General features: G+C 41.3%; 1 protein-coding gene across 1 annotated transcript in view; it reads left to right on the top strand.

Moving 5' to 3' along the window:
* The window catches only part of Dpm1 (Dolichyl-phosphate mannosyltransferase subunit 1), a 53826-nt gene that overhangs the window by 12869 nt on the left and 26320 nt on the right, over positions 1 to 14637 (top strand). The window contains exons 3-4 of the mRNA XM_067149672.2: positions 3712 to 3902; positions 3978 to 4092. Coding sequence (XP_067005773.1) covers positions 3712 to 3902; positions 3978 to 4092 — 306 coding nt within the window. The remainder of the gene's footprint in view (positions 1 to 3711; positions 3903 to 3977; positions 4093 to 14637) is intronic.

The raw sequence follows: 14637 nt of genomic DNA, 5'->3' as shown, positions 1-14637 counted from the left end.
GCAACAACCGAAAGGCTGCTACCCCCCTTTCGATGAACCATTCGTTAGTCTGGTCTCTCAACAGATACCCATCCGATATGGTTGCACCTGCGGCTCGGCTATCTGCATCATTGGGACACGCAAGCCTCCCCTCCGCAGCAAGGTCACATGGTTCGCAGAGGAGGTTTTAAAAGAAGTAAACTCAAGACCTGGAAGCTGAAGGACAATCATAGAATAATAGATTTCCAAGAAAACATCAAAACAGTGATACCAAAACAGATGAAAGTACAGTTGAGGAGGAATGGAAGGATCTGAAAGAAAATCTAGTAATGATAACTGAGAAGGTTTGTGGACGAACCAGTGGCACAAGAAGATGGAAGGGAACTCCACAGTGGAATGACAGAACAAGAACTGCTCTCCTGAACAAGAACAACATGTTCAGAAAATATTTCAAGAACCAGACTGATCATAATAAGGAACTATACAGGGTTGCTAAAAAACAAGCAAAGTTGTTACAGAAGAACGAGAGAAGTGGTTGAACAAGTGGAGTGATGAATTGAAAGAGGATGTTAATGGTAATAAGAAAATATTATATGGGATGATGAAAAATAGAAAAAGAGATAAAGAACACTCCAAACACCTAAGAGATGATAATGAAAATCTGATCACTGAAGATGAGAAGATCAAAGAGACTTGGAGGACTTACTTTGATGAATTGCTAAATGTGAATTGCATGCAGCCTACACAAAAAGACAGTACCAGTATCACCTCCTGCAAGTCTGCCTCTGACAACAGGTTAGAATTAACATGGAATGATGTAGAATATGCCTGGAAATAGATCAAAACTGGAAAATCAGCAGGGGCTGATGAAATTAATGGAGAAATGATCAAGGCAATGGGTATTTCTGGAAAGCATTGGATCTACAGACTCTTTCGTAAGATCTGGAAAGAAGGGGACATACCAGTCGATTGGAAAACTGGCATCATAATTCTAATCTTCAAGAAAGGAGACAGAAAGAAATGTTCCAACTATAGAGGCATCACTTTAACATCTCAAGTTGGTAAACTTTATGAGAGAATTATAGAGCGTAAAATCAGACCCCTTATTGAAGAGAACCTCTTCGAAGAACAGTATGGATTCAGGAAGGGGAGATCAACAACTGATTTAATCTTTACAGTCCGTCAGTTAATGGAAAAATACTATGAACACAACCGAGATTTGTGGTTAGCCTTTCTGGATATCAAGAAAGCATTTGATGCAGTGAATAGAGAGAAGGTGTGGGAAGCACTGAAGAAAATTGGAATACAGGATGACATGATACACCGGATCAAGAATTTGTATGAAGATACCCGAAGTAAAGTCAAAACACCTGTAGGAATGACTGAAACCTTTGATATAAAATCTGGGTTAAGACAGGGTGGTGTTCTGTCTCCTCTTCTTTTCATCACTGTGATGAACGAGATCCAGAGAAAAGTTCACCAAACCATTGGAGGTAACAAAGTGAAAGTTATATTGTTCGCGGATGATAACATATGCTTGTCGGGAGACTCTAAAGAAGATCTTCAAGGACAAATAAACTCCTGGGCAGAATCTGCTAAAGAATATGGACTCATCTTCAGCCAAGAGAAAAGTGAGGTTATGGTCATGAAGAGATACGGGCAACCAATGGGACACATTGAAATGGAGGGGAAACAGCTACAGATGAACCATCAATTCAAATATCTTGGAAGTGTTATCTCTGATACTGGTTCTATAGATAAGGAAATTTCCCACAGAATTCAGGCAGGTAGCAACTTTAAAATAGTTAGAGACATAATATGGAACAAGAAAATACCAACAAAATGTAAGAGAGTCATATATGAAACTGACCAGGAAAACTAGTAGAAAGAGCCAGCTGTACTTCAAGCTGGCTCAGTCAACTAGAAAAAGAAACTCAGGATAGTAAGGAACTTCAAGTTACCCAATTGCAACAGTCAAGTTTTAGGGAGGAAGGGGCCCTGAAAATGCTCTTGGTAAACTGTCAAAGGGTAGTAAATAAACTATTAAAATTCGGTACATTGATGGAATCTTATGAGACTGATGTGGTGATAGGAGTGGAATCGTGGTTGAAAGAAGGGGTGGGTAATAGAGAAGTATTTCCAGAAGGGTACACAGTCTGTCGTAGAGACCGAGGAGATAAAAAGGGAGGGGAGCGGGTGTTTATTCTGGTGAAGGAAACTTACTGTTCACATAAATGGTTTACCGATGAAAGGGATGAAATATTGGGGATAAAATTAGTTTGTGATAATATAAGGAGGTGGGAATTATAGGAACAAACAGGCCTGGAAGAGAGGAAAGAGACATGGAAATCTTTAATAATAATGTTATTTGCTTTACGTCCCACTAACTACTTTTACGGTCTTCGGAGACGCCGAGGTGCCGGAATTTAGTCCCGCAGGAGTTCTTTTACGTGCCAGTAAATCTACCGACACGAGGCTGTCGTATTTGAGCACCTTCAAATACCACCGGACTGAGCCAGGATCAAACCTGCCAAGTTGGGGTTAGAAGGCCAGCGCCGGCGTAACCACTTGGAACGTTTGCTTGTTGTCAATATTGGTGACGTGTCTGCGCGAAACGTGTCCTTGTCGCTAATATTGTTGTTATTGGCGTGCCTCATCGCCAATTTTGTTGGCGATACACACTAATAACGTTTTCCTCGTCGCCAATATTGTTGGCGAGACCTACTACGAAGTTTTCTTCGTCGCCAATTTTGTTGCGTTGTATACAAGGAACTTAGTATACAAGGCACAACATGAAAGTTTATTGCTTCAACACATTTATACAACAAGTACATAAAATAGAACGAAACTTTTCTTGAAGCTTGTTGAGTTGCACACATTTAATGTTAATATAAGGTAGTAGGCTGAGGGCCTGAGTATTATTTACATAGGTACAAATGGCGATTCCTATATACATTCAATCTTGTCTTGATGAGACAGTCTGTTCAAATGAGAGAATGTTCTTGATAGTCATGTATAATTACAAGTGGAACTTGTAGAGAGAGTTCGTATTAGCAGAATGCTAACAGGAGGCGTATAACTTGCAAGGAACTTGCGTCTAATGTTCATATATAGCAGAATGCTATGATTGGAGTCGGAGCACTGTAGGGGACTTGAGTGAGTAGCAGAATGCTTGGATGGGTGCTCGACGTGGCTACGGGATGCAGGATGAATGAGGCAATGTCCACAGGTGAAACCTTACGGCCAGCAATCAGTCCACCTATTCAGAACACATTTTTAAGAGGGTGCCTCCGTGTCTGACTTGCGGTGTAGTCTGGTCATTGGACACTGTAGGAGTCCTGGAGAGGCGAGAAACGTTGCTCCTTTTATAGCGCTGGCTGACGTCACTGACGATCACGTCAGCGCACTGCAGTCTGCCTCGTGGTCTCTGGAAACATCCATGTGTCGGGCGGGCTGCGGAGATTGTAGGCGCGGAGGACACACACAACAGACGCCCAAGAGAGTTTTGGTTTACTCGGTCTGCCATCTAGTGGGCCTAGAGTAAAATGGAACATCAAAATTGTCGAGCAGACAGCCAGATGGCGCCACATTGAAATGTCTGCACACGGTAGCTAAGGCCATACAATTATTATTATTATTATTATTATTACTACTTTTTTTTACACCAGTGATCTTATCTTGTGATGGTGTGAGGATAACTAGAGTAATTTGTTTCTTGTCTGTGCCCTGTAGCCCAAGTTTATCCCCGAATTCATCAAGAAGCAAGAAGAATGCAACTACGACGTTGTATCGGGAAGCCGGTATGTGGGATCGGGAGGAGTGTACGGTTGGGACTTCAAACGTAAGCTTGTGAGCCGGGGAGCGAACTTCTTGACTCAGCTGCTGCTGAGACCTGGAGCCTCTGACCTCACCGGCAGCTTCAGGTAACTCTCACTACACAATAGACCTCATTACATTTCTCCAACATTACACTCTGAATGCTGAATTTACTGTTGCAGACTGTACAAGAAATCAGTACTGGAAAAGCTCGTGGAGTCTTGCGTATCCAAGGGTTACGTGTTCCAAATGGAGATGATTATCAGAGCACGGCAGTTTGATTTCACTATCGGAGAGGTAAGTTGTGATGTATAGAACTGAAGTGGTTGAATCGTGGCATTTGATCTACCCATAGTACGGACTAGCAGTAGGAAGGAGCCTATGCGACCTATGACATAATATATTCAAAAAAATGACCTAAGATACCTCAGAAAATTACTTAAAATGAGCAAGAAAATTATCCAAAAATATGAAGGAAAATACATATATATCGAAAATAATAAATATGTACCTTTAACTTGCAATGGAGTGAATACAAAGTCAATCAATCAATATTCTAAAGGCTAATGCCTTGTCGATGCAGCCACTCTTTTCTTTCATTGGCTGTTCGTTTCAGTTGCATGTAATTGACACAACCTAACCTCTTCTTGATGTCGTCCAAATACTTCATCCTGGGTCTTCCTCTCCCTTTATTTCCCTTCAAGTATGTTAGTGATGAAAGTATTGTGTGTGATGGCATGTCCAATAAATTTTAATTTCTTGTTTTCCATTTCATTTAATAATCTTCTCCCTTCTTTAACTTCCCTTAAGATTCCAGGTTGGTTTTTCTTTCCGTCCAGCTCGTTCTGGTCATTTTCCGCCATATCCACATTTCAGCAGCTTCAAGTTGATTCCTTTCTAATTTACCCAGAGTCCAACTCTCACTTCCATACTGAAGTGTACTCCATACAAATAATTTTGCAAAGCATTTTCTGACATCTACACTGACTGACAGAGCAAATGCAACACCAAGAAGGAGTGGTCAGAACTTTATGCCAATTGCAGGGTAGACTGACGTCACTGAGGTATGCTCATGATGTGAAATGCGCCGCTGTGCTGCGCACGTAGCGAACGATAAATGGGACACGGCGTTGGCGAATGGCCCACTTCGTACCGTGATTTCTCAGCCGACAGTCATTGTAGAACGTGTTGTCGTGTGCCACAGGACACGTGTATAGCTAAGAATGCCAGGCCGCCGTCAACGGAGGCATTTCCAGCAGACAGACGACTTTACGAGGGGTATGGGGATCGGGCCGAGAAGGGCAGGTTGGTCGCTTCGTCAAATCGCAGCCGATACCCATAGGGATGTGTCCACGGTGCAGCGCCTGTGGCGAAGATGGTTGGCGCAGGGACATGTGGCACGTGCGAGGGGTCCAGGCGCAGCCCAAGTGACGTCAGCACGTGAGGATCGGCGCATCCGCCGCCAAGCGGTGGCAGCCCCGCACGCCACGTCAACCGCCATTCTTCAGCATGTGCAAGACACCCTGGCTGTTCCAATATCGACCAGAACAATTTCCCGTCGATTGGTTGAAGGAGGCCTGCACTCCCGGCGTCCGCTCAGAAGACTACCATTGACTCCACAGCATAGACGTGCACGCCTGGCATGGTGCCGGGCTAGAGCGACTTGGATGAGGGAATGGCGGAACGTCGTGTTCTCCGATGAGTCACGCTTCTGTTCTGTCAGTGATAGTCACCGCAGACGAGTGTGGTGTCGGCGTGGATAAAGGTCAAATCCGGCAGTAACTGTGGAGCGCCCTACCGCTAGACAACGCAGCATCATGGTTTGGGGCGCTATTGCGTATGATTCCACGTCACCTCTAGTGCGTATTCAAGGCACGTTAAATGCCCACCGCTACGTGCAGCATGTGCTGCGGCCGGTGGCACTCCCGTACCTTCAGGGGCTGCCCAATGCTCTGTTTCAGCAGGATAATGCCCGCCTACACACTGCTCGCATCTCCCAACAGGCTCTACGAGGTGTACAGATGCTTCCGTGGCCAGCGTACTCTCCGGATCTCTCACCAATCGAACACGTGTGGGATCTCATTGGACGCCGTTTGCAAACTCTGCCCCAGCCTCGTACGGGCGACCAACTGTGGCTAATGGTTGACAGAGAATGGAGAACCATCCCTCAGGACACCATCCGCACTCTTATTGACTCTGTACCTCGACGTGTTTCTGCGTGCATCGCCGCTCGCGGTGGTCCTACATCCTACTGAGTCAATGCCGTGCGCATTGTGTAACCTGCATATCGGTTTGAAATAAACATCAATTATTCGTCCGTGCCGTCTCTGTTTTTTCCCCAACTTTCATCCCTTTCGAACCACTCCTTCTTGGTGTTGCATTTGCTCTGTCAGTCAGTCTATATTCATGTGTGTGCTGGTTAAAATGTTTTTCTTGCTCATAAATGCCTGTTTTGCCAATGCTATTCTTCTCTTTACTTCCAGGAAGCATCTATTATCCTCTGTTATCATACAACCAAGATAACAGAATTGTTTCACCTGATCAATTCTGACTTCATCAATTTTTATATTGGTTTTGATTTCTTCCATATTTTTCCTTACTACCATTACTTTCGTTTTCTGTTTGTTTACTTTTAATTTCCATAGTTTAGCACATTGTTGTCCGGGCACGTGCTACTCCATTCTTTCCTGTGGACCGACAACTGAAGCACACCTAGCATGAGAAGTAGGATGAAATATGAATACCTGTAAAACCTGGAAATGGTTCTAGGACTGTGTTTTCATCCTTAATTGTCCATCCATCAACCTCACTGTCACTACTATCACTGGTATCTTCACTCGTATTATTGTCGCCGTCAGCAAACTCGTCTGAACTGAATGTTGCACTTTCACTTCCGCGCGTATATTTTGATGTTGACGGACACACATCTTCACAATCACTAATACTTCCACTAGCGACATCAGATAAACTATCAGCATGAAATTCTTCAAATATTTCATAATCGTTCAAGCTGTCTTTGCTATGGCGCGCCATGCTGACATCTGACAATACACTCGGTCACACGGTACCAAGTGTTATGAAATCGACCTTCCTGTGCCGAAAGCATTGTCAAGGAAAGAATATATCTATCTAAATTCTGATCAACAAAGACTTTAGTTATTAAACAAAACGAAATATTTCGATTAATAAACGGCGGAGAGGATAAAATCACACAAGAATGAAGCAATGTGAGAAAATGTTAATTTACGTAGCCGGTCACCCGCGCACCGATACGGAACTACGTTAATTAACGTACTCCGTCATTAGTGTGTTAAGAGTGCATGAGAGGACTTTCAACATTCTATTCCTTTCTTTTTCTGAGCCTGCAATTAATACAATGTCATCTGCAAATCTGATACAATGTATCCTTTCACCATTAACTTTTATTCCCTGAATGCAAAGTGTCATATAATAATGATAAGTATAGAAACATGCAAGAGAGTATATTTTATTTTTAATTTTTTTCTTTCAAGCAAAATAACTGAGCCTCTCTACAGTATATTGTCATTGTTAGCATATTATTCAGTCCACCGACACAATGTGCTGTATCTGCTATCCCTTTCACTGTGCATATTTCTCAGAAAGGTATCTGACCATCTGCAAAAAAATCCTCTCCAAATTGCAAAATAATGTTCCTGTATCATTGTCATTTTAACACCTGAAGTGAATCACACAGGAATAAATAAAATTGTAGCAGTACTCGGACAATGAAAGTGACTGAAATTGGATTCCACGGAATTTGTTATTTGCAGTAAAAGGAAGGATGAGAAGCATATTTTACAGTACTTCTTAATTTTTCTTGTGGAAGATATTGAATTTTAGAGAATATCCATGCATGGGCCGATCAAAGTCGACGTTCCACAGTTTCCACGGCGGTTATACACTTTTAGCACAGGGGCATCGCTGTGCCATTTGTCTGGGAGCAGGAAGTGCAGCTGGTCGTAATCATGTGATTCGACTGTGTATATTTCCATCCTCAGAGTTTTGTTGTCTGTACCATTAGTTATTTGCTAAATATTTGCTCAAGCCTGTTTCACCTTGTCTAAGTTAATTTAAACACGTTTCTAACTTTTGTGAACACGATAAAGCCATTTTTGATTGACCATATAAATGCATATTTGACCACATTTTGGCCAAATTATTGAATAAGAGCATACTTTCAATCATATTTATGTAGTATTTAACATTTCAGCAGTTTGTGCAGCTGATCTTAATGAGGTTTGTTTGCCAACCTTCACTTGGTGGTAGTGGGATTTACCTCCTTCCTCATAGCCAGTGTTCTGTGGAGTGATGGAAAGGAATTTCAGGCACACACTGTCTGTGCCCCTAATGATTTGTTTAGTGTAATTTAAATACGCCTGAAATAAAGTACTCTGATAGGGTGAGGTTGTAAAGTGTTCTAAGGACAGTGTCGTCAGACATTCCTCTGTAAGGTAGAGGTACCTAGTTTCCAAAAGTTCTCAAGAAAATATACAAATTATCCCATTCTCTCTGAGTCCACATTCCTGGTAACCAAAATAAGAAATAATGTTGGCAGCAACAAAATATGGGTCTCCATGGATGAAAGCACCAACATATTCGGTAGGAAAGTGGCAAATGTAAGGTGCTACTCGCACTGCCGAATGGAACTCGGCAAAACAAACCACCATTGCAATGCAGTGAGCCAGTCGGGCCGAGTCGAGCAAGTCTGCTAGTACAAGGTTGATATTACTTGCCACCATTTAAGTGATGTGAGGTAGAAACTCTCATCAAGGCCTCCATTATGAGATACGAGAATTGGAAGTAGCCATTGAATATAATTCAGCATTTATTAACTCCCAGCGACGGGCAACATTGAGTGCCGCTTTACCCATCAGTGATTTAGAGAATGCAGCAATCTGTTTAAAAATTCATGGTTACAACAGTTTAGCTCAGATTATTTTCAGATGTTTACAGTAGAGACTCAAAAGAATGTAGTTTACATTCATTAACTTATATTTTAGCTATGAAGAACAGACCGTCCACATTTTGTACAAAATGAAAGTGCCATGGGTTGTTTCAATGAAAACTATGGTAATCGTTGCCTCGGGAACTTTGAGCAGAAGAATCTGGAACAGTAGTTCAAATATTCATTTAGCAGAAATCCCTGGTTAATGGGATGATTAGTTCATGAGAAAGAGTGCGTATACTTGCCGTGTTTTTTTGTCCATTACTTGGCCGTGTGCACCATGCCCTCCCACTCCTTATGTTATGCGTCCACTCTCACTTTGCTGAATTCAGTATGGTGTAGTACTGTTATCGTCTGATTTATTAAAACTTAATTACTTCCCTTTTATATCATAAAAACCCGCGACGACAGATTAATCTTGCCTCATACCTGACTCCATAGAGAAACGGGACACGCGTTGGACGTACAATTACTTCCCTTTCATTCAAACTGCACCGCGCCATCCTTCTGGGTCTCACAATATCATATTTCAAAGTGACAGCAAGTCGAGTAATTACGAGTCGTAAAAGGTTCCAAGGCATCGAAAGAATTATAGGAATTCTCATCAGACACTGTCAATATTCATATCAGTGAAGAGATGATAATTTATACTGTCAGCCTACATGAGGAAACCTGTAATGAAACTACATCCACTAGAATGCAGCAGAAATTTTAGCCTACATGCTCTCAAGCGGAAGACTTTAGAATTTAAAAAAAAAGAAACACTGATTTGGGCTGATTCATACAACGAAGCTATAGATCTCCACCTTCAAAGATATACCATTTCCATCTCGACAACTTTAAAACTTTACAAGCTAGAAGAAAATTAAGTGGTAAGAGTCTGTACCACGTCCGGAGGTCGGCCTCAATTGTTAACTTATTGACACAATAACTAACAGTTTCAGTGAACAAAATTAGTAAAAATAAGTTATGTAAAGTGCTTTGAAAGTACAGTATAGTATTTCCTTTGTACGTCTACCGAAGCCTTTCAGCAATACAAATAATTCATACTATGTCAACAAAAACGATTTTCTGGTGTTACGGTTAAAGTATTCACATAAAGCTAATGTTATTCACTTTGCCCTTAGATTATACCTATTATGTACACGCGAAGCCTGGCTTCTGATGTTCTACTTCCAAAAGGGCAGCTTCATATATAGCATCTCTGTCAATGTTTATGTTGTGCAAGACACACACCCATGTCAAGTCTCCATTTGGTTACCATAATTCTGAATGCACTTTCAACAACCCTTCTGGCTGTGGATAAATCCTATGTGGTTTGCTAAGTTGCTTTTCTTTTTAGGGAATGGTTTCTTTACATTCACACTTGGAGCTTTTACTAAATATCGTGCCATCTGATTCCTTTCTGTAAGCGCCCACATCTCCTTGAAGAACAATACAGTAATAACCTTTGTACTTTCTGAATTTGAAGGGCATTTAGCACATGTGTGGTCCCTACACAATTCATGGTGCAATAAACATTTCTCTGGTAGATGCAGGCATATGAATTGGGATTCAGCACTTCCAAATTGCTCAAAACGATGTTATGAACCGGTGAAATTCCCAGTCCGAAGGGCATTCACTGTTCATTCTATCAACAGTTGGATGATGTGGCAAAGTCATAGGATCCATTCCTCTCTTTATCATAAAGTTCTGCAAATCTTTTAACCTGGATAAGAGAAGTTGCAGTGACTGCCTTGCAAAACCATATCTCCCAAACGTTTTATTGCAACAACACATGTCAAATTTGTAATCAACTCACATTTACTTTTAGTAGCTTTTTTATTTCCTCAGGGGCAATCTTCAGTCGGGGAAAGTCAAAATTAATAAAATACTATTTTAATTCCTATTTACATGAATAGTACCTACTTACTATAAAATGTAACTGTGGCATGATTTACGCACAGCTGAAATTAATTACGGCATACGAGTCGCGTCGCGGGAATGATATATTTGAGAACATATGTCATTATGAAGCGAGCCTGTACTGATCTTGTCTGCCATCTCGTGGCAGAAACTCAAACTGTGCCTAGTCTCTGCCAGCATGCAACACTCGTCATTCGCGGCTCAACATCATAATGGCTGCCAGATGGCCACCTTATTGGACACAGGCTAAGTGCCTGTTTGTAAATTACTTTTGCATAACCAAAAATGTTTTGTTGGTATGTGACTGTGCCGAGGAATCTACAGTATACTGTAAGGACTTCATCATTGCTTTCTAATATGCTTCATACTATGCGAGTAGGCTAATTTGATTCATTCTACTGGGAAGAAATTTTTGGATGTATAAGCAATGAATTTTATCATTAGGCCCGTGTTGATGGACATGACGTATTTTCTTAATGAAAGTTTTATTGACGACCTAATCAATATTTTTTGTTTTACTAGCAGTAGTTTTGGCCGATGTAAACAGCCATTTTCAGCTATTCATATCAAGATAGTTTAAAGGACAAAGTGTCATTAAAATTGAATGTCTTAATAGAAACATCAGATAAAACTGAATCTTAGAAAGCAATGACTACATGGAAGTCCCGATTCTCATCGTAATAAATCTACATAAAAATACATCACTTATTGCATCATGAATTTTTGCTATTACCGCTTAGTACAATCATATTTTTCCTAGCCCTAAATGTTATTTGTCATCCCTTGTGAAGGAAATGTGATTTCCAACTCAGGTGAGAGCCATCGACACAGATGCATGATTACGAAAAAGGGCCTTAAATTCCTGAACTTCACAGGATGAGTTTCACCTTCGGGGTGCAAGCCGTTAGCATCACGAATGTTCAGTTTTGCTTACCAGTTAGCAGCAAGATTGCTGAATAACACAGTGGGCCTATTTGTGCTAGTATTTCGCATTCCATTCAGAAGTTAGAAATTTATTTTGTGTTGAGTGATACAGTGTGTTCCGGGGTATTTGTGGAACGCAGAGAGAGGTAAATGAAGGTGCGGGCTTGAATGGGTCTAACTACGACATCAAGAATTGAATTAAAACTGTAACAAAGGTTATATTTCTTTCAGTACAAGAAAAAACAAAGTTAACAAATTTCCACTAGGTGAAATCACAAGGAAAAATCAGGTACAATGCCAATCTTGAAACAAGACTTGGAGAAATCTAGGATTCAGAACATTAACAATTTTGGGGTTCAAGCCCCTAGTTTTACAATTCTGAGCTACCAGCTCAAGTTTACAATTCAAAATGAGGAATAATTTAGTCAAGGGCAGAAATCCCCTAATTCAAGAGCACTTGCTCCCTAAATTACAATGTCAAGCCTTCCAGAGGGACCCTCCACTATTACAAAATCTTGAAAAGAGCTTGCAGGCTCTCAATTTCTTCCAGCCTACTCAAGGCAACATTACGTGAAAATCTGACAAGCTCTGGCCCTTCAAGGCACTATTTACAAATTTACACAGGGGTATCTAGTACCCAACCTACTGGGCCTTTGCAAAAAACAAGAACAGGTTAAAGAAACAGCCCGAACACAAACAGAATTAAGGCGAACACTGCGCTCCAGATAATGAAATATAAAAACCTACAGGGCTCTCGGCCGATGAAACAGGGGCTATTCCCAAACTACTGAGGTGGCTCCCATCGAAATCACTTTAACACATTACAGGAAGAAAACAGTTACGAAAACGTAGTCACCTCAAACCAAGATGAAGGGGAGCTTGAGAGGGTAACTCACTCTCAATCCCCGATTTACAGTTAAAACTTTACGAAATTTTTATGTTAGCCGAAAGACGATTTACATTTTAGAAAAGTTTGTTACATAATTAAAGATTCGGACCTTCCCCTCAGGTAAACCTGCAGAGGTAGCTACAGAAAAGAGAATTTATGTGGCCATTACCTTGTAGATGTTCTGCCGGCCGAACACACACTTAGAAAGATGGCGATCAGTTGACAAGATAGCCAGAAAAGCCGCAATTTATATACCCTCAGGGAAGGTTCGAGAGAATTCTGGGCAAATGCGTACACACCCTCTCATTTTTATTGGTTGAACTCAAAAGTTACACTCAGAATCGAACAAGGAGCCTGTGATAGGCTGAAAATTAATTACAGAAATTTTTCATTGGCCAGATTCACAACTGGCGGAATGAGACAAAAGTGTTGCAAACTTAGAGTTACCAATAAAAATATATATATATATGAAGGTTGAGAAAACCTATAAACACAAACTTTCTTTCAATAACAACTTCCTTTACTTTGCACCAGAGTGCAAGATCATAGTTTTTTGGTAGTGTCATCTGTGGAAAAATGTCCAAACTTCTTGATGTATAGCAAAACAACATACATACATACATACATTATCATTATAGACTGTTATGCCTTTCAGCATTCAGTCTGCAAGCCTCTGTGAATCTACTAAACGTCGCCACAATCCTCGATTTGCAACTAGTGTTGTACCGAGCTCGATAGCTGCAGTCGCTTAAGTGCGGCCAGTATCCAGTATTCGGGAGATAGTAGGTTCGAACCCCACTGTCGGCAGCCCTGAAAATGGTTTTCCGTGGTTTCCCATTTTCACACCAGGCAAATGCTGGGGCTGTACCTTAATTAAGGCCACGGCCGCTTCCTTCCCACTCCTAGCCCTTCCCTGTCCCATCGTCGCCATAAGACCTATCTGAGTCGGTGCGACGTAAAGCAACTAGCAAAAAAAAAAAAAAAAAAAAAAAACCTAGTGTTGTGGCCTTATTTAGTTCTAAACCTCTTATCTTTAAATCCTTAGAAACCGAGTCTAACCATCGTCGCCTTGGTCTACCTCTACTTCTCTTGCCCTTCACAGCAGAGTCCATTATTCTCCTAGGTAACCTATCCTCCTCCATTCGCCTCACATGACCCCACCACCGAAGCCGGTTTTTGCGTACAGCTTCGCCCATCGAGTTCATTCCTAGATTAGCCTTTATCTCCTAATTCCGAGTACCCTCTTGCCATTGTTCCCACCTGTTTGTACCAGCAATCATTCTTGCTACTTTCATGTCTGTTACTTCTAACTTATGAGTAAGATATCCTGAGTCCACCCAGCTTTCGCTCCCGTAAAGCAAAGTTGGTGTGAAAACAGACCGATGTAAAGATAGTTTAGTCTGGGAGCTCACTTCCTTCTTACAGAATACTGCTGATCGCATCTGCGAGCTCACTGCACTAGCTTTACGACACCTTGATTCAATCTCACTTACCATATTGCCATCCTGGGAGAACACACAATCTAAATACTTGAAATTATCGACCTGTTTTAGCTTTGTATCACCAATCTGACATTCAGTTCTGTTGAATTTCTTACCTACTTACATTAATTTAGTCTTCGAGAGGCTAATTTTCATACCATACTCAGTGCACCTATTTTCAAGTTCCAAGATGTTAGACTGCAGGCTTTCAGCACAATCTGCCATTAAGACCAAGTCGTCAGCATAGGCCAGACTGCTTACTACATTTCCACCTAACTGAACCCCTCCCTGTCATTTTATACCTTTCAGCAGATGATCAATGTAAACTATGAACAGCAAAGGTGAAAGATTACAGCCTTATCTAACCCCTGTAAGTACCCTGAACCAAGAACTCATTCTACCATCAATTCTCACTGAAGCCCAATTGTCAACATAAATGCCTTTGATTGATTTTAATAATCTACCTTTAATTCCATAGTCCCCCACTATGGCGAACATCTTTTCCCTCGGTACCCTGTCATATGCTTTCTCTAGATCTACGAAACATAAACACAACTGCCTGTTCCTCTCGTAGCATTTTTCAATTACCTGGCGCATACTGAAAATCTGATCCTAGCAGCCTCTCTGTGGTCTGAAACCACACTGGTTTTCATCCAACTTCCTCTCAACGACTGATC

Source organism: Anabrus simplex, chromosome 6 (assembly GCF_040414725.1).
Source record: "Anabrus simplex isolate iqAnaSimp1 chromosome 6, ASM4041472v1, whole genome shotgun sequence".
In the NCBI taxonomy this organism is placed as follows: Eukaryota; Metazoa; Arthropoda; class Insecta; order Orthoptera; family Tettigoniidae; genus Anabrus; species Anabrus simplex.
The sequence above is the reverse complement of the archived record's forward strand: the minus strand, read 5'-3'. Positions and strand labels throughout refer to the sequence as shown.